Source organism: Epithele typhae (assembly GCF_022376455.1).
Source record: "Epithele typhae strain CBS 203.58 chromosome Unknown BXZ73scaffold_12, whole genome shotgun sequence".
Classification (NCBI taxonomy): Eukaryota; Fungi; Basidiomycota; class Agaricomycetes; order Polyporales; family Epitheliaceae; genus Epithele; species Epithele typhae.
Window position 1 is genome coordinate 189,276 of NW_025954203.1, and position 17,855 is coordinate 207,130.

The window sequence follows — 17,855 nt, forward strand, 5'->3', positions numbered from 1 at the left end:
CTTCAGCTCGCGAGCCGGCGACGCCTGTCTCGCGGTCCCCCAACGTGCGCACGCAAGTGCACACAGACATCTTAAAAAGAAGCGCACTATATTGCAACAATATCGCGCGCGAAACACGAGCTACGCTACAAACAACAGACAGACAACAAGGGCGGGGCAAGGGTAAGGACGGTATGGACACGGTCCGACTAGTCCGGAGACGAGGAAGGGGCGGAAGGTGGTGAAGGTGCGGACGGTGGGGAACGACTACGGATACAGTACATGCGGGAGAGCGGGGGCCCGCGGGGCCCGCGCACGGTCAGCGCAAGTGATAACGGCGACTATGTACGAGAAGCGACAGGGAGGCGGGCAGTAGGGCGGAGCGTAACGTAGGACGAATACAGAGAGGAATGCTATGTGATACAGTGGGTGATCGGGGCGAATAGATAAAGGATAGAGCAGAAGAGGCGAGACGCGCTCGGGATGGGGAAGGCGGTGGACGCGCGGACCGGCGGGTGCGCGCGCGACTACCGGCGGATGTAGGCCACCTCCACCTGGAACACGGAAGGGTTGCCCCAGTTGTTGACGGAGAGCAGGAGGAAGTCGTCCACCCTGGAGCCGGGGGGCACCGTCCACAGCGGGTTCTCCATCATGTCCGGTGTGCACCGCTTGGCCTCCTACACGCGCACACACAGAAAGCGATCAGCTCGCGAGTCGAAGCGAAGAGCGCTGTGGACGTACCTCCAGGTACCATTCGAGATATTTCGCAATCTCCTGGGCCAAGGACCACTTGGTCACCTTCTGCCCGCCGCCCTCGGTCATCTTCAGGCGCCGAGGCCGGGTCACCCGCGTGTACCCAGGCCACTGGACGCAGAGCCGGTTCAGCGCGCGTCGTGAAAGGAGAGAAACAGGTGGACTCACAGTGATGTTGATAATGACAGAGTGCGGCATCTCGGGTTGGAACGCGGGGGCGTCCACCTCTGCGAGCTCCGGGCTGGGGCCGCGCTTGATCTCGGCGAACAGCCAGCCGCGCTCGGTGTTCCGGCGTTCAAAGTCGCACTGGGTTTCGGGCGTGGGGCTGACGCGGAACGAGGGGGGAGGGGAGGGCGTCCGGCACGGGCGGATCACATGCAGCCCGCGGGCCCCATGCAGGAAGGAGGGCAGGCGGTCGCAGCGGGCGCTGCCAGAGCCAGGAAGAACCGCTCCGGTGTTGGCGTCAGCAAGGGACGAGAACTTCGACAGCTCGTTGGAGAGGACAGGCACGTGCAGGGGCATATTGCGCATGACAAGAGGAGCGGGAAGGGGGGGGAGGGGAACGTAAGAAAGTCGTCAAGAGCGGCGGGTAGCGGGCAGGGGGCGGGGTCTGGGAGAGGCTCTGGGGCAGGAACACCTGTGTCTGCGCAAGAGTCGAGGAAGAGTATGGGTATGGACGGGCTCGCGGCCGCGCGCTGCTCTTAAGCCGACACCCGAGGAGCAGCAAAGAGCTCGCTTTGGCCGGCCGCAATGGCGGCCAGCCAAAGCGGGCGGACGACCACTGGCGCAAAGGGAAGACGAGAGGCGCAAGCTTGGGTCAAGGTCAAGCTTTGGCATTGGGAGCGGGAGAGGACCGATCGAGATCTGCGCGCCCGCACCCGCGCGCCCTTTCACGCTCGCCCGCCGCGGACGCGAAAGGCAAAGGACTGCGCGAGCGCGCGCAGCTGGAAGAGCTTCGCGTACCCCGCGCGCGCCCCGCTTGCAAGGGCGCGCACATCGCGGCGGCCAAAGGGCGGGCCCATTGTCGCTCACGAGGGCGAGGGGAGGGGATGGGGAGACCGCGCGCACAAACGCGGCTTTGGCGGAAGGGCGGGGGAGGACCAAGCGAGACGGGCGACGGGGGCAGTGGTCGTGCTTGAGAGGCGTTCGGTAGGCCTTGCTGACAATGCAATCCGGCCCTGCCCGGGGCCTACCATGAGCCCACTTGCGCGTGGGCGGTGCCTGCTCGACCAAAGGCTTTAGCAGACGTGGAGTGAAGCTTAGTTTCTGCAGTGTCTCGCCGTCCACATGGTGACGAGACTGGCCTGAAGACTCCGGGACTCAGCGGTGAAGAGGGCGTCGTCGAGGGCGCAACGTGGTGGGAACAGCGCAGGGCAGGCAATTAGACGCCCATCCCAGTGGCGACTCATCCATGCACGTGCTCGCAAACCTCGGCGCCTCAGCTCTTGCGGGCGAATATGGGTCCCCGCTTGGTGCGTGTGCGCGGGTGCTCGCGTGCTACATAAACTCACAAGCAAGAGACAAACAAGACGCGGTGGCAGTGAAACAGCGGGTAAGTGCGTGCATTGGAAAGCTTAACTGCGACAAGTAGATCTAGATGGGAGACAATAAGTATACACGTCTATGTACGTCTAGCGACAGGAGCCCGCCTAGCTCTACTGATGATTAGATAGCAATTCTATGAGGTATTTTTCTTGTGCCGGACGCGGGCATCTACGTACGCGGACGACCAAAGGACGATTAGGCAACCGCGCGCTTAGACTGCGCGCGGATCGCTTTTCCGTATCGGTAGAAGAGGAACGGGATCGGGATCTAGATGAGCGACGCATCAGCCTGGATTCGTGGCGAAGGATACATAAGGGACTACTAACCATGGCGAGAGAAATGAAAGCCCAGGTCGACGCAGCCCAGCCGTTGCCCAGGTTGTGGTACATGGCGGTGATAAACAGCGGCATTGCGGCGCCCGCCCCGGACCGAATGACAGTCTTGGCGGCGAGCGCAGAGGCCACGTAGCCCGGGAAGGCGTCGATGAGGTACGCGTTCGCGGAGAAGTAGATGATGACCACTGCTCAAAGGCTGGTCAGCGACCGCACACGACAACCACCGCGCCGAGGAACCACTCACTCCCGAACCCGAACGGGATGCCGGACGACACGGGGCCGACCCAGTTGCCGCCCCCGGGGAGCACCGTCGGGGGGCTCGTCCAGCCGAAGATGAACAGCGACGCGGGCACGAACCAGCACCCGATCATCATCCCGACGAGACGGTCCTCGGGGTCCGCGCGCCCGCCCTTCGCCTCGGCGCGCGCGAGGTAGTTCCGCTCGATGCGCGGGGTGACGAAGAGCGCGCAGAAGAGGCCGATGAGGACGGAACAGAAGGTGAGGCCGACGCGGCCGTCGTCCCAGCCGTAGTCCTCGCTGAACACGACGGGGAACGAGAAGAAGAAGGCGTAGAGGAGGCCGTAGATGAGCGCGATGTAGAGGGACATGAGCAGGAGGATGGGCTCGGTGAGGATCATCTCTGCATACGACGGGGTGAGCGAGACGAAGCGAAACAATAAGGGTGCCACGAACGGAATGGGCGGAAGAGGGTCTCGACGAGGATCTGGCCAAGCGACGCTTTGAAGAGCTCTTGCTCGGTCGTGATCGTCACGTCTCCCGTCTGCTCGCGGAGGCGCTGGGCACGGTGCTTGAGGAGGGCGGGGGCATACGTCTCGGGTATGGTCATGGTGAACAGCGTGACAACACCCGCGAAGATCATGTTGACCCAAATCATCCACCGCCATCCGACGGTTTCCCCGACAAACCCGCCGACGATGGGGCCGAGCACGGGCCCGCCATAAGGCGCGGCGGCGAACAGGGCGATCGCGAGCCCGCGCTCGTTGTTGTCCCAGACGTCGGAGATCGTGCCACCGGCGAGAGTCAGGGGCGCGGAAGCGAAGATGCCACAGAGGAAGCGGCAGACGAGGAGCGTGCCGATGTTGGGTGCAAGTGCGCACGGGATGTTGAATATGACGTAGAAGAGCCCCGGGATGATCCAAACGTAGCGACGACCGTAGAGCTCGCTCTGTCGAGGTAAGGCAGAGGTGAGCCTCGCGAACGCCTGTCTAAAATGGACGGGGACGTACCAGAGGGGACCAAGCCAAAGGACCGAGACCAAACCCGGCCACCATCAGCGAGACGGTCAGGGCGACGACAACGTTACTGACGCCGAACTCGTTCTGAATATCTGTGAAGTCCCCAGTGACGACGGCGCTCGCAAAGGCAACTTGAACCACAGCGATCGCGCACACCGCAGTGATATCTAAAGAGAAATGTCAGAACTCCACAAGGAGTATCGGGAGAACCGAGATAGTATTTACACCATCGATACGTTGACGACCAATTCCTAGGATCCTCCGGGTCGTCCTCCTTCCATGTCACAAGTTTCATGTGCTTGAGCGAGCGCGCCTTCTCCGGGTCCGCCAGAACTTGCGGGGTGCGGTACACGCGCGAAGGCACCGGGCGCAGCGCCAGGTCGGCGGGGATGTACCCCTCGGCGGAGACCGCGCGGTACTCGTTGGTGTAGCCGGCGCGGCCGGTGTCGGTCGTGCTGAACGGGAACGAGAGGTCGGGGCGTTCATCATGGTGTGACTCGTGCGAGCGGATGCGGGTGAGTGGGTGGCGGCTCTCGTGTGCTGCCGCGGCGTCGGTTGGGAGGGTGATGTGCGGGGCGGTCGCGGGACGGGATGGTGCCTCGTCCTCCTTGTCGGCAGGGACGGGGGTGTCCTCTGGGACGCGGATGGTGGAGGTCTCGCTGTGCGGGAGGGAGGCGGGATTCATGGCTGAGGTCGTGACGGCGACGAATGCAGTTGAAAGACGAGAGTGAGAGACGATAGCAGAGACCGAGGCCGAACCGAACGGGGAGTGGGAGGGGGTGTCTGTTGTGGGTCCAGGTCGTGGTCATTCCGACTTTTATACTGACACTCCGTGTCGGGCGGCGCGGGATTTGACGGAGACGAGAGCCCACTGGCGCGGCTTGCGCCTCGACTAGGCCGGAGTGGAACTGGCGACTGTGGCTGTTGACCCGCGGCGGAGGCCGAGTTGCTACGACGAGATCAGACGAATGTAGGTTAGGGGAGGCTCTCGGGGAGCATCGTGTAGCCGGGTCTACTCCGGAAGCATTCCGAAGGCAGAATAAGCGGAAGGCGTCCCGTCCGTTTCCGCCCCAGACAGCTCTGTTTTATTTGCATACGGAGCATATTGGGGGTATACACAACCAGTGCGGGTCATCATATGAGACGCTAGGGCAATCCAGAGCCGGCGGGGGCGGACTGCAGGAGGAGTGTGCGTGGATGCGGAACAAGAGCTTTGGCGCTGAACCGGAGAGGAGTCGGTCGGGTTCTCACGGAACAGCCACGCGAGTTTAACGCGAATGTCTCCGGCCGCGGGCCGCCATTGTCCGCCCTCCAAACCGAACCTTCATCTTTCCTACTTACTTAAGTTAGCTAGGCTCCCCTAAGTCAGGCCTCTAAAGGTTCAAGCTTCAGGCCCTTAAGGCCTCACGCTTCAAGCTTTGTTCAAGCTGACGACGGCTGCGCATCGATGGGTGACGAACTTGCTGAATATTCGATGCTCGAGACGAAGGCGCTATGACCTAAAGCTTCCAATTCAATTCCGAGCTCGCGTCCCCCGGGTGTCCTCCCGCCGCGCCATTTCCGAGTCTTCGCCATGCTTGTCAATATCGACGACCCGGCCGAAGATCTCCTCAGATTCGGCCGCAATCGTCAGCAGGACCAATCCCGTCCCCCATTGGATGCACATCAATTGAACGGAATGGTGCAGCAATAGTTGAAGAGGTGAGCTTGCAGGATCTTTTTCCAAACATGATTTGGCGAGAGTGAGTGTCTACCATCCCAGGCCCCTGTAGGCTGCGCCCGACATGCTTTCGACAACTCCAATGCCTTGCTTGATTCTATAACCGTGTAGATTTGACTGGACGAGTGACAATCTGTGAACATCAAGTTCATACAACTACTTAGTCCGCTCAACGTCGATCGATTATGTAGTTCCTCTTGCGTCCTTCGCTAAACGATTATGGAAGCTGAGACTTACTATATTGTTCTGTCTACGACTATTTTTGCATGCGAGTGCTGCGGCCACTGCGGAGCGAGGAGCTGGATCTGGAAGGATTTTGCCGCTCCCGTCCAACTGCCCCGCCGTTCGCTTTCGGCGAACCATCCAGCGCTCGATACGTGCATTCACATCTCTCTCCTCCCGCCACTTCCGCAGCTTGCTCCAGGCACCCACTCTTTTTCTCACTTTGCGGTCGATAGCTGGTCTACATGTCCGACGCGTTCGCCAACCTCTGGAGTTCCACCGGCGTGTCCTCCAAGCCCGCGGCGGAAGCCCCGCGCAAGCTCGGGGCCATCGCCGCCTCCACTCCCATCCAGGTCGCCCCGAAACGGCCCACGAATGACGTCTTCTCCATGCTCGCCGCTGCAGGTTCGTCGTCCTCCCAAGCATCGCGCGCGACGACGCCCTCGGCCACCGCCCAGGCACGGCCCATGCAGAAGGCGGCCAGCACCGGGTTCAGCAACGGGGATGCGTTTAGCAGCCTGCTCGGAGGCTCGATCTCCACCGGCGCGGCGAACACGACGACCCTCACCATAGCGCAGCGCGCGGCGCTCGCGGAGAAGGAGAAGCAGCAGCGGGCCCAGACGGCGAAGACACCGGAGCCGGCGGCTCAGGCCGCGTCGGCGTGGGCGGGGCTCGACGCGCTCGGCTCGTCGACGTCTTCCAGGCCGACCGCGGCGAGCTCTTCCAACGACCTCTTCGACGACTTCGGATTTGGTGCGTTTACCAACCCTCCGGCCCCTTCCAAGGCCCCCCACCCGCCGCCGTCTGCCGACGATGACGACTGGGACCTGGGCGACTTCAGCAGCGCACCCGCGAAGGCTCCTCCGCCCTCCTCCCGAACGAAGGCCTCGACGTCTTCCAGTCACGGAGATCTACTGGGCTTCGACGACTTCATGTCGGCTCCTTCACCGCCCTCAAGACAGAGCTCGTCACCTCAGCCGGGACGGACAAGTACGCCTGGAGACTTCGACTTTGGAGAGCGGGAGGGTGGACTGTTAGGGAACCAATTTGATGACGGTGATGATATCTTGGGAGACTTGGGGAAGCCGATCGAGCAGCTTGCAGCTGTGAGTGTCCCATGTCCTGGTTCTGCGAAGATTTGCCTTCGTGTATGCTACGTTGGTTCTGATGTTGGCCTCAGCAGCGACAGACTGTACGGAACACCCCGTCCCCCCAACCTCCACGCTCTGGTCAACGATCACGCGCAGTATCCCCACCGCCCCACATCCTTGGTCAGATCGTCGAGATGGGCTTCTCGATACAGCAAGCCCGCGTCGCCCTTGCTGCTACAGACACTGGTCTTGACGTGCAAGCTGCGCTCGAAACACTGCTCTCGAACGGTGCCGCCTCTTCGTCTCCAAATCCGGAACAGCAGCAGGCACGCAGGCCTCAACGGGAACCCGGCCACGATCGGTACTACGGCTCGGACGAGGAGGATGGAGTCCCGCGACAGCCTCAACGACCCCCTGCCCGGCGTCCGTCTCAGCCTCCACGACGACCTTCGCGAGAAGACACACCCCCCGGTGGCGGAAGCGTCCAAGACCAGGCGGACAAGCTCATGACACAGGCGAGCGAGATCGGGCTCAGTATGTTCAACCGCGCGAACGCGTTCTGGAAGGAGGGCAAGGAGCGAGTGCAGCGCGCATACGAGGAACGTCAGGCGGCTACTGCAGGACCACCGACACGGCAGACCGGTGACGCGCCTCGGAGGAACGGACGACCGAAGTGGATGGAGGATGCTCAAGGAGGCGAAGCGCCTTCGGAGACCACCACCGGCTCAGGTAGCTTCCGGGACTTTGACGACGACGAGCCCGCTCCTCCTGTTCGACCACCACCACAGCGGCAAGCCCCCCGCCCGAAGGAGCCAGAACAGCCGGCGGCGAGCCCGGCAGAGAGGATGAGGACGGGAAACCTACTAGGAGAGGAGACTCCCTCTGTGTACGTCTCTCCATTCCGTCGAAAGAATCCCTCCCGCGCCCAAGCATCCACCCCCACCGCTGCACCTTCGAAACCCACCCGGCCACAGCGCGCCCCCTCACCCGTCGCGCTCGTGCAACGCCAAACCATCTCCGCCTCGCAGCCAGCTATCGACGCTTCGGCACAGCAGAAGGCCGCGGGGACAGAGAAGTTCAAGGTCGGCCAGTACGGCGAAGCCGAGGCGTTGTACGGCGCCGCGCTCGCCGCCCTCCCGGAACGGCACCTCCTCACCGTGCCGCTGCTGAACAACCGCGCGCTCACGCGGCTCAAGAACGGCGACGCGACTGGGGCGATCACGGACTGTACCGCCGTCGTCGAGCTCATCGGGCCTTCCTACCACCCCTCGCGCGAGGCCAAGGTCACGAGCACGAGCGACGGCGCGGGCGTGGACCTCGCGGACGCGCTCGCCAAGGCGTGGCGGCGCCGCGCGGAGGCGTTCGAGGGACGAGAGAAGTGGAAGCTCGCGCAGCCGGACTGGGAGGCGCTCATCGGCGCGGACTTCGCGGGCGGGCGGATGCGGCAGGACGCGCTCGCGGGCGTGAACCGGTGCAAGAAGATGCTCGCTGGCGACGGCGGCTCGGCCCCGAGCTCTGCGCCGAAGCCAGCGCCGAAGCCGAAGCCCGCCGCCAGACCCGCGCCCGCGAGAGCGAAGGCGCCGACGCCGCCCTCGGAAGCCCTGAATCGCGTGCGGGAGGCGAACGCGGAGGCGGAGGCGGAGGACCAGGCGAAGCACGACCTCAAGGACGCGGTCGACACGAAGCTCGCGGCGTGGCGGGCGGGCAAGGAGAACAACCTGCGGGCGCTCATCGCGAGCCTCGACACCGTGCTGTGGCCGGAGCTCGGTTTGCAGAAGGTCGGCATTCACGAGCTCGTGAGTCCGAACCAGGTCAAGATCCGCTACACTCGCGCGATCGCGAAGCTCCATCCCGACAAGGTTCGTGGTCTCTCTTGTGCTCACGTCCCAGGGTTTGTGCTGACGTCGACGGTGGCCAGTTGAACGTGAAGAACACGACGCTGGAACAGCGGATGGTCGCGAACGGGGTGTTTGGGAGCTTGAACGAGGCGTGGAACGCGTTCAAGCCATAGGGGTTATAACGTATTTATTGGTGATGCACGCCCTTATATAGCGGGGATGCGTGCTGTTGTATGTCGACAACTACTAGAGCCCGAACTTTAGAAAATACTGCTTTGAGATCTCGAGCATGATTTGTACGCATATGGCGGCTGGAAGCGGGCCTGGGCCGGCCCGAGGGTTCCCGCTTGTTGGGAGTTGGGCGCGAATGTTGTGGCACCCTTCAACTTATACCCCCATGCAACCTTTGGTCGCTACCCGCTCTATCTTTCGAAGTTCGCGTGCTCTTTCTCTCAGAAGGGCGTACTCGACATCACCGTCTCCCCCGTCTAAGCCGTACTACATCACTACGCCCATCTTCTACCCTAATGCCAGTGAGTATCTGTATAACCCAGCCAAATCCCCCACCTCACCCTCTGCCTCCGAGAACCCCATATCGGGCACCTACACTCGCTAGTCATTGCGGACATATATGCAAGATATGCCAAGCTTTGTGACCCTGATCGCGCGGTGCATTTCGTCACCGGAACGGACGAGCACGGGCTCAAGATCCAGAACGCGGCCAAGGCGAAGGGACTGTCGCCATTGCAGTTCTGTGACGAGCTGAGCGTGAACTTCCGCGTAAGTCTTTCTCTTTCCGTCTACGTCCGTCTACTCAAACGCGCGCTCGCAAGGAAGAACCTCGCTAAAGATGCCAACACCACCGTCTCCTGCTTCACTCGCACCACTCAACTGGACCACGTCGCTGCGGTCACGCACCTATGGGTGAGTACCGCGTCTTTTCACTCGGACGTGGAACTGCGTTCCCGTGGGGTGTATGCAATCCCGGCGCTGACGAGATGACGCGTCTAGAAAGAACTCGAGGCGAAAGGGCTCATCTACAAAGGCGAGCACTCCGGCTGGTACTCCATCTCGGACGAGACGTTCTACCCGGCCACTCAAGTCACGCAGCTCGAGAACGGGGAGCACATCTCGACGACGTCTGGGTCCAAGGTGGAGTGGCAAACGGAGGTGAACTACAAGTTCCGACTCTCCGCGTTCCGCGACTCCCTGCGCACACACTACACCGAGAACCCGGACGTCGTCTTCCCTCCCCAGGCCCACCAGGAGGTGCTGGCGTGGCTTGAAGGACCGCTCGAGGGCTTGTCCATCTCGCGAAACCGCTCACGGCTGACGTGGGGGATCCCGGTGCCCAACGACCCCGAGCAGACGATATACGTCTGGATCGACGCGTTGACGACCTACCTATCCTCTGTCGGCTACCCGTGGAACGCCCCCAACGAGTCGAGTCGACCGATATGGCCTCCCAACGTTCAAGTCATTGGGAAGGATATCCTCAGGTGCGTACTCATTCATTCCACCCTCATATGTGCGCCCAACGTCCCTCCCCAGGTTCCACGCCATCTACTTCCCCGCGATGCTTCAAGCCCTTGGTCTCCCCCTCCCGATCAACCTGCTCTCGCACGCCCACTGGACTGTTGACCGCGCGAAGATGTCGAAGTCGGTGGGCAACGTCGCAGACCCGGTGGAGTTCATCCAGGAGCACGACAGCGACATTGTGCGGTTTTACCTCGCACGCGTCGGAGGTCGGTTCAGAATCGATGTTGGTGAGCACCCGTTCGTGCCCCTCCACCATCGCCCTTGCTCACCGCCCCTCCAGACTGGTCCGAGCCACAGCTGCTAAAGCACCGGCGCGAGCTGGTGACCAACTTCGGCAACACGTACGCCCGCCTCGCAAGTCCTGCCATGGCGGAGCGCACGGACGCGCTCCGCCCGGCGGACGCTGCGTCTGCACTGCGCGCAGCACACCCCGTTCTCGCAGAGCAGCTGGCCTCTCTTCCCGAGGTGTTCGATACGCACATGCGCGGGTTTGGCCTCGCCGACGCCGTGGCGGCTGTAGTAGACGCGCTGGAACAGGTGCGTCGCACGCCGTCCCCGACTTTGCGGGCGCTGACGAGACGCGACAGGTGAACGTCATGCTCACTGTCGTCAGGCCCTGGGACGCGTCCGTGCCTGCGCAGGACGTAGCCGACGCGCGCTGGATCGGTCTCGAAGCGCTCCGCCAGTGCGCGATCCTTTTTCAGCCGATCATCCCCGTGCACGCAGAGATGCTCCTCGACGCACTCGGGGTCCACGGCGGCCTGCGGTCCCTTCGAGACGCAGGGTTCGGCCGCCCGGCGCTCGGGAAGACCTTCCCAAAGTTGCTGCTCTGGGAGAACAAGAAGGCCAAAAAGTAGCCATAGAATTACAACATGTCGACGCTAATGATACATAGCATACATAATGGCACAGAGCCCCTGCTCGCTACTCATACACTCTACGGCCCCTCCTGCGTGAGGTCGAACCGGATCTGCCACGGCTCATACGGCTCCCGAAGCCCCTCCTCGTCCCGTTCCTCGATGCCCTGCCCCTCCCAAATCGCACACACCTCCGCCGCGACCGCCGCGCTCACGTCCCGCCATGTTCCCCTTCCGCCCTCCCTCGCGGCCCCAAACCCGGGCTCGCGCTCAAGCTCTTGCAGCATGTCGCCCGCGACGATCGCGAACCGATGCCCCGCCCACGCCCCGCGCCACAGCGTGCGCTCCTCCGGGACTTTCCCCTCCTCCCCCTCCTCCGCAGCGCGGCGCATGCGCGCCCCCGCGAGCTGCGGCGAGGGGTCCAGGTGGCCGCCCAGGCCCGTGCGGCCGTCGGTGCACCAGCAGACGCGCGCGAGGAGGACGTGGCCCCAGCCGACGCGCACCTGGCTGCGCGCGAGCGTGGTCGCCGCGGCGGCGGCGCGCGCGAAGGCGGCCTCGTGCACGACTTCGGCGGTCGTGAGGTTCGCGAGCGCGCGTGCGCGCGGGGGCGTCGGGGGCGTCGGGGGCGTCGGGGGCGCGGGGAGGCCCAGCGAGGATAGGAGGGCGACAGGATCGGCGGCGGCGTCGGACCAGTTCGCGTGGTCGCAGAGGGCGCGGAAGAGCTTGGCGTCGCGCGAGCCGACGAGGCGCGCGGCGGCGCTCGCCGTGCGCGCGTGTCCTTTCGGCTTCTTCTTTGTCTTCTTCCCTGGGGAGCCGGACGCGTGGCCACCTTCATCGCCGTCGAGCGACGAGGGCGGGGTGGTCGAGCGCGAGCGCGACTTGGACTTGGACTGGGACTTGGACCGCGCGCGCGGCGTGGGCGGGCGGGCGATCGCGGCGAGGAGCGCGTCCGCGGGGTCGCTCTGGCAGAGGTTCCACACCCAGCCGAAGACGAGGCGGTAGCGCGCGCAGACGAAGTCTGGGAACGTCGAACCGCCGCCGCCGTTTCGCGCAGGTCGCGCAGGCCCGAGCTCGGTGCCATGATCCTCCCCGCCGCCGTCGTCATCCGAGTCCGAGTCCGCACCCGGCGCCCACCGGTCGAACTCGGCGCGCTCGCGCGCGGTGAGCAGCCCGCGCGGGAGGTCCCACCGCGCGGTGCCGGCGCCCAGGCAGAGCACGCGGCGGCCCGCCCAGGGCGCGAAGAGCGTGCGGACCGCGCGCGCGACGTGCGGCGCGCCGACGGCGAGGAGCGCGCGGCACGTCGCGGCGAGCGCGGCGGCGGCGGGGAGCGCGAGGAGCTCGAAGAGGAGCGCGAGGAGCTCGGGCGGGAGGCGGAAGAGCGGCGCGGGCTGCGGGCGCGCGTGCGGGGGCTGGGACTGCGCGGCCACGAGGTCCCTGTGCGAGAACGGGGTCAGTGTCTAGCCTTGCAGAGAGAGAGAGGTGTTGCAAGCGTACCAGCGGAGGCGGGGGAGGTGGAGGCTGCGGAAGAGCTCGCGGTGGTCGTTGAAGAACCACTCGCCGAGCACGCCCAGGTTCTCGTGGCTCATCTGGCGGTCGTCCACGTTGACGCTGCGGGAGGGGGGGTGTGGGATCAGCGTGCGATCGCGGGTGGTTTGAGGCGAGGGAGGAGGGGGCGGACGCACATGTACCAGTAGCGGGCGTGCGATGGGGCCATCGGGCCTTGACAGTGGAGGAGGAGGAGGAGGAGGTTGGTGAATTGAGCCCAACCAGTAGTGTGTGAACACCGCTGGAAGCGCCGAGTGGAAGTCGTCAGCTTGCAAACAGGCGCGCGCCGCGGCTCTGGGATGCGGCGCGGGTGGCGGTGAATGAGGAAGGTTGGATGGATCGGGGATTGCGGAGGTTGTCGCGGAAGCGTAGAGGGCGCAAAATGTGCAGCGTCGGAGAGTGTCTGCGTATGTTCGTCCAGTCCAGCTGGAGGTGGGTGGGTGCGAACCGACTGAGAGCAGTCTCTTTATGTTTCCTCCTCCGAGAGGCGCATCGGCCGGTGTTTGCCCCCGGTGACTACCGTTGCGGATGTGCTCACAGCCATGGCGTTTGTGTGCCCTGGCGCCGGAGCGCACGGCGGACACATGGGCCCACTAGGTCCGACGTCGGATGCGATGTGCTGGGAACGCCGCAGGCGCAATGCATGGAACTACGGGCGATGACTTCTCAACGGTGTATCCCATTCGTCGTAATCCTTCCTCTAAGATGTGTGGACGGCACTGCCTGCGGAACCATGCCGGATAGTACGAACAATATGTCTACGATAGCGGAGTGCCTCGATAGCGAATACGAAAACGATTAGGGGAGGGCAGTAAAGTAGCTGGTAGAGGGAAACGAGTGGAAGGTTAAAACGGGATGTAAGGTAAGTTCGCAGGGACGGATCTTGCGACGGGGCGCAGCACGCGGTGCTCGGCCTAGTACTTCCGCGGGGTGAACACGAGCTTGCACTCCTTCGTCGCCGGGTGGATCACCTGTGGCCGTCCGCGTTAGCACAGCACCGCAGTCGACGTGAGGCATCGCACGCACGAAAGCGTCCTTGATCTGCATCGTCTTCTCGTTCGTCTCCTCGCGGTTGGCCGAGATGTCGAAGTTCGCGACGACGGCTGCCAGCGCGACCCGCAGAACGATCTGGGCGAGGTTCTGCCCGCCGCAGACACGGTTGCCGATGCCGAAGGGCATCAGGTACTGCGACATCCTGGCGTGAGGCGTTAGCGCTGCCATAGCCCGACTAACCATCACGTTTTACCTGGACAGCCTCTCGTCCTCGCCCTTGACGCCTTCAACCACCAGCCAACGTTCGGGAAGGAAAGTCTCAGGGCTGGGGAAGACCTCGGGGTCGCGGTGCATGCTCCACGCCTGGGTAGCAACTGTAGTCCCAGGAGGGAGCGCGTACCCCATCATGTCGAAGGAGTCATCGATCTTGGACGCGGTGGTGGAAGGAACAACGCGCTCGAGCAGGGAAGGCGCGGGACCGTAGACACGCATCCCTAGAATCATCTCAGCGCGCGCAACGAGCGTGCGAATCGACACGACGTACCCTCTTTGATGAACGCGTTGAGGTAAGGGAGCTTGCAGAGGGTCGCAAAGTCCGGAACGGCGTGGCGATCGTACATGTGTTCGTCAAGCTCCTCCTGAAGGCGACGAAGGATCTCCTTGCGGCGCGTAAGCTCCCAGCAGAAGTAGGACAACGAGGTAGATGTGGTGTCGACACCGGCGACGCTGCGACGGGTCAGTCAAGGTGGCGACGGGCGGCGAACGATGCTTACATGTGACCCATGCACTCGGAGACGATCGTCTGTTCGGCGAGAGGTTCCTGAGTAGCGGTGATGCGCTGCTGAAGCATGCGTTCGATCAGGGGGATCTTCGATGTCTTGTCTTCAACCTCGGTCCCGGCGTGCATCTTCGCGGCTATCCTGTCAAGATGCCCGCGCACGAACTAAGATAGGTCATTCAGTGTCTGCACAGCCCTGGCTTGGACAGGCCGACGTACGGTGGCCATGTTGATATCGGAGCTGCAAATGCGACGCCAAGTTGCGTTGGGGAAACGACAGACGAGTTCCCACGCCCAATTGGGGATGAAGCTTCTCTGTTGGCGGATATGAGCACGACGACGACGAGAGATGGCTGTATGCGTGCACTCACAACGATTCCGCGGGTAGGAAAGTCGTTGACGGCCATCGCGAGTACGTCGTGGACACCGCCCGCCCAGTGGTCCAACGCTCCCGGACGGGATCCGAAGACGGAGACAGAAATGATGTCGACCATGAGGTGGCGGAAGAGATCGAGGCAGGAGACAGACGCGTTTCCACCCTTTCTGTCGAGGATCTGCGGGCATTCGTAGAGTAAGGCACAGACGTCAACGTACCGAACCGCGAGGCGCACCTGTACAAGGTTGATGACAGAGTCGGCGATCTCCGGCTGGAACTTGGTGAGATGGGCTAGGCTGTAGTGGGGCGCCCATGTCTTGCGACGGGCAGCGTGTTCAGCAGTAGGGAGGGTGGTCATGCTGTGCGGAACCTCAGCGGGGTTCAATATGCGCGCATATAACCACTCACGCATGGTCATGGTTGTTACTGGCCGGGCGAGGGGGGAGTCAGATGGTTTGCGGGGAATGTGGCGCATACACTCACGTAAGCAGTGCCTTGTAGAACGGGCTCTTATCAAACTTGTTGACGCAGTAAACGCTCCGGGCGGTCGTGAGGTCGCGAAAGGCGACTTTATTGGGGCCAACACGAACGACAGGGCCGTAGCGGTCGAAGAGAGCGTCGACGGTCATGCATTGTTGTAGGCGGGCGACATGGGTGGTGAGCCAGAAGTCGGAGATGGCTGCGTACCAGGGCCCGGGGATGCTGGCCAAGGGAGAGAAGAAGAGCTGGTAGAGGGAGGTCGCGCAGAGGTAGAGGAAGGATGCGACGAGTGTGGAGTAGAAGACGGTGTGGATGTTGAGGGTGGGGAGCGCGGCGGTAGAGAAGGAGTTTGTGGAAGAGGACGAGGTGGTGGGGTATACGGTCGACATGCCGGGCGAGGCGAGGTCGCGGACGTGAAAAGATTGCTGGAAGTGTAGGTCGAGGTGATAATGGGTGGAGCGGGCGATTTGGGTAGCGTGCGGCAGTGGAGAGCGGAGAAAGGGTGGATGAGAGCACCTGCTTATCGCGGCGAGGGCTGGGGAGAGGGGAGGAGGAGGGGGCGCGTGCAAGGCCGGACGGGGGGAGGGAGTATAAGTAGCGATGCGGCGGGCGACGAACGTGACGGTGTCTGTCGCATTCTCGCTCGTCAACTGCCCGCGATTGCAGCGCTGTGACGAGAGCGTTGGGAGATCACCCGCCAGAGTCGCTCCGGGGCCATGGCCGAGAGGAGAGGCGGAGTGCCGAATGGGGCAAAGAGCCCCGGCGCCTGTGGGCGGGGCGGCGACGGCCGTGGGCAGGGCGCAGCCCCACCGGCGGTCGTCGCTTCCGTGCAGGCGGACGTCGGCGTGCCACCGTCGCCCTGCTCAGCACTCTCCATCCTCTCTTCTCTTCTCCAGAGTTTAATCAACTCCTGCTGGCGGCGGTGGCGGCGGACAGTGTGGGAGACTGTGAGAACCCCTCGGGCACTTACGTGAGCATCCTTGAGCTAGTGGGGCGGCCCATCAGGACGCCTTACCACACGGAGGTACCTAGAAAACTCCCGAGGATGATTGTGAGGATGAACGGTGGAAGCTGTGGTAGGGGTTGTCCGATGCTCGCTTGCATGGACCTCGAGGTCTGTGCGAACTCTTAACGTGAATCTCATAAACCTACGAGGCCTGAGATCGAGAACAATGACGATGCGTGAGACTCATGGACACCTTACCCTCAAACAGAGTCGAAGCCTGCAGACTTATCTAATCATCTGAACACGAGGCAACGACGTCATAACAATACGACTTCGACTGGGTCGACCTTGGGCTAATTGCAACTAGAGACAACGTATGAGAGCTCATCAGGTTGCAACAAGTCCGAGACGTCACCTTCAAAATACCCACAGCTTCACACGCCTTGGACTGACTTCGGACGAGGCGACTGGCGCAGCCTTCTCTCGTGTTTTGGCTAATCAATGTATGCGCTGGCAACGTGCTGGCAAACATGGGTCAAGAAACATCATGGCCGGTCCGATATGTGGTCGGAGTACTCACGTTTCGTGACATTACGTGAGCGGTGCCGACAGGTTTGCCATCTGTACCCAGGAGGAGGATTTCGGAACGATCCTTGGTTGCCGACTGTACGCCTTCTGTGGCCCTCGCGCCCACAAATCGGGTCCTTGATGGCCGCAATAAAAGTGTAACCAAGATACAGGAGCACGATGTCCCGCAATCGTAACAACTGTCGGTCCCGTTGCCCTGATGCTCGCACGAGCCTGCGCGGTACCCACACGCACCTCGCCGCGGCATCCTTCTTGCCAATTTGGATAAACGATGCCGGCCTCGTTGTATGAGCGCAACCCACCCTGTCGTACACGAGGCTCTTTCGCTTCGTCGTATTGTCTTGTGTGACACCAGCAAGCCGCATTGACCCCATGAGGAGGCGGTTTTTCGCTAGGGGTATTAATGAGTGTCGATGGTGGGAGAAAGACGTGGAGAGCTTGCCGAGGCAAATAGCTTCCCATTCACAGGGAACGGGATGCATGACGTCGTTCAACGAAGCAAGTGCATGGATGTAGTATGTAATCATTACGAAGTTCATTTTGCGGAGGGCACTGGGTGACAGTTTGAGGTTCGAGCTGTTGAGTGGAGTTGAAGTCTAGAAAGGCTTAGAGATCGAGTACTTCTGCTTGCACGCACCACGAGTGTCATAGGCAGAGAGATGTTCCGAACACATTTGAATCTTGTGGCCGCAGTCGAAGTGAAGGAACAAAAAGCAAGGCACTGCACGCCTGAGCGCGCTGGCCCGGGGATCCGGGCCGTTTGTCAAGGCAATGCACGGAGCGCGCGTTCGAACCCGTGGAATGGAAAGCTATTTCCCGCAATGTCCGGCTCAACGACTCAGTGGCGTGTGTTGCCTGCCTAGCGTCCTCCTGGTCTTTGACCATCATCACCTCCCCCACCGTCTCTTTCACCGTCAGGCCCGGCACTCTCGCGCTCAAGCCTTTGGCTTCGAGGAAACCACGACACTGCCGCCCTAGACGCACTCCGTTACGCCCGAAATTGGAGCCGCCAGC

At 62.6% G+C, this 17,855-nt stretch overlaps 6 protein-coding genes across 6 annotated transcripts; 2 read left to right on the top strand and 4 right to left on the bottom strand.

The window, feature by feature from the left end:
- Positions 1 to 506: 506 nt before the first annotated feature.
- Positions 507 to 1,254, bottom strand: BXZ73DRAFT_99485 (uncharacterized protein; the record flags this gene model as incomplete). The annotated part of the gene is made up of 3 exons (XM_048028021.1): positions 507 to 656; positions 721 to 843; positions 901 to 1,254. 3 exons carry the CDS (start codon positions 1,252 to 1,254, stop codon positions 507 to 509), a joined length of 627 nt encoding a protein of 208 aa, XP_047879783.1.
- Positions 1,255 to 2,472: 1,218 nt separating this feature from the next.
- Positions 2,473 to 4,553, bottom strand: BXZ73DRAFT_99486 (MFS general substrate transporter; the record flags this gene model as incomplete). Its single annotated transcript, XM_048028022.1, has 6 exons — positions 2,473 to 2,544; positions 2,604 to 2,797; positions 2,857 to 3,252; positions 3,306 to 3,798; positions 3,860 to 4,035; positions 4,094 to 4,553. The coding sequence occupies 6 exons, from the start codon at positions 4,551 to 4,553 to the stop codon at positions 2,473 to 2,475; spliced, it is 1,791 nt and encodes a 596-aa protein (XP_047879784.1).
- A 1,502-nt stretch (positions 4,554 to 6,055) lies between these two features.
- Positions 6,056 to 8,912, top strand: BXZ73DRAFT_43827 (uncharacterized protein; the record flags this gene model as incomplete). The annotated part of the gene is made up of 3 exons (XM_048019213.1): positions 6,056 to 6,922; positions 6,994 to 8,760; positions 8,820 to 8,912. 3 exons carry the CDS (start codon positions 6,056 to 6,058, stop codon positions 8,910 to 8,912), a joined length of 2,727 nt encoding a protein of 908 aa, XP_047879785.1.
- A 224-nt stretch (positions 8,913 to 9,136) lies between these two features.
- Positions 9,137 to 11,135, top strand: BXZ73DRAFT_43951 (tRNA synthetases class I (M)-domain-containing protein; the record flags this gene model as incomplete). The annotated part of the gene is made up of 7 exons (XM_048019245.1): positions 9,137 to 9,272; positions 9,326 to 9,519; positions 9,577 to 9,663; positions 9,751 to 10,238; positions 10,291 to 10,505; positions 10,559 to 10,815; positions 10,866 to 11,135. The coding sequence occupies 7 exons, from the start codon at positions 9,137 to 9,139 to the stop codon at positions 11,133 to 11,135; spliced, it is 1,647 nt and encodes a 548-aa protein (XP_047879786.1).
- Positions 11,136 to 11,215: 80 nt separating this feature from the next.
- On the bottom strand, positions 11,216 to 12,849 carry BXZ73DRAFT_99489 (uncharacterized protein; the record flags this gene model as incomplete). The annotated part of the gene is made up of 3 exons (XM_048028023.1): positions 11,216 to 12,569; positions 12,630 to 12,743; positions 12,818 to 12,849. 3 exons carry the CDS (start codon positions 12,847 to 12,849, stop codon positions 11,216 to 11,218), a joined length of 1,500 nt encoding a protein of 499 aa, XP_047879787.1.
- A 745-nt stretch (positions 12,850 to 13,594) lies between these two features.
- On the bottom strand, positions 13,595 to 15,696 carry BXZ73DRAFT_43877 (cytochrome P450; the record flags this gene model as incomplete). The annotated part of the gene is made up of 10 exons (XM_048019223.1): positions 13,595 to 13,651; positions 13,707 to 13,875; positions 13,927 to 14,167; positions 14,218 to 14,399; positions 14,447 to 14,616; positions 14,671 to 14,766; positions 14,823 to 15,005; positions 15,063 to 15,186; positions 15,236 to 15,253; positions 15,311 to 15,696. 10 exons carry the CDS (start codon positions 15,694 to 15,696, stop codon positions 13,595 to 13,597), a joined length of 1,626 nt encoding a protein of 541 aa, XP_047879788.1.
- Between the last annotated feature and the right edge of the window lie 2,159 nt (positions 15,697 to 17,855).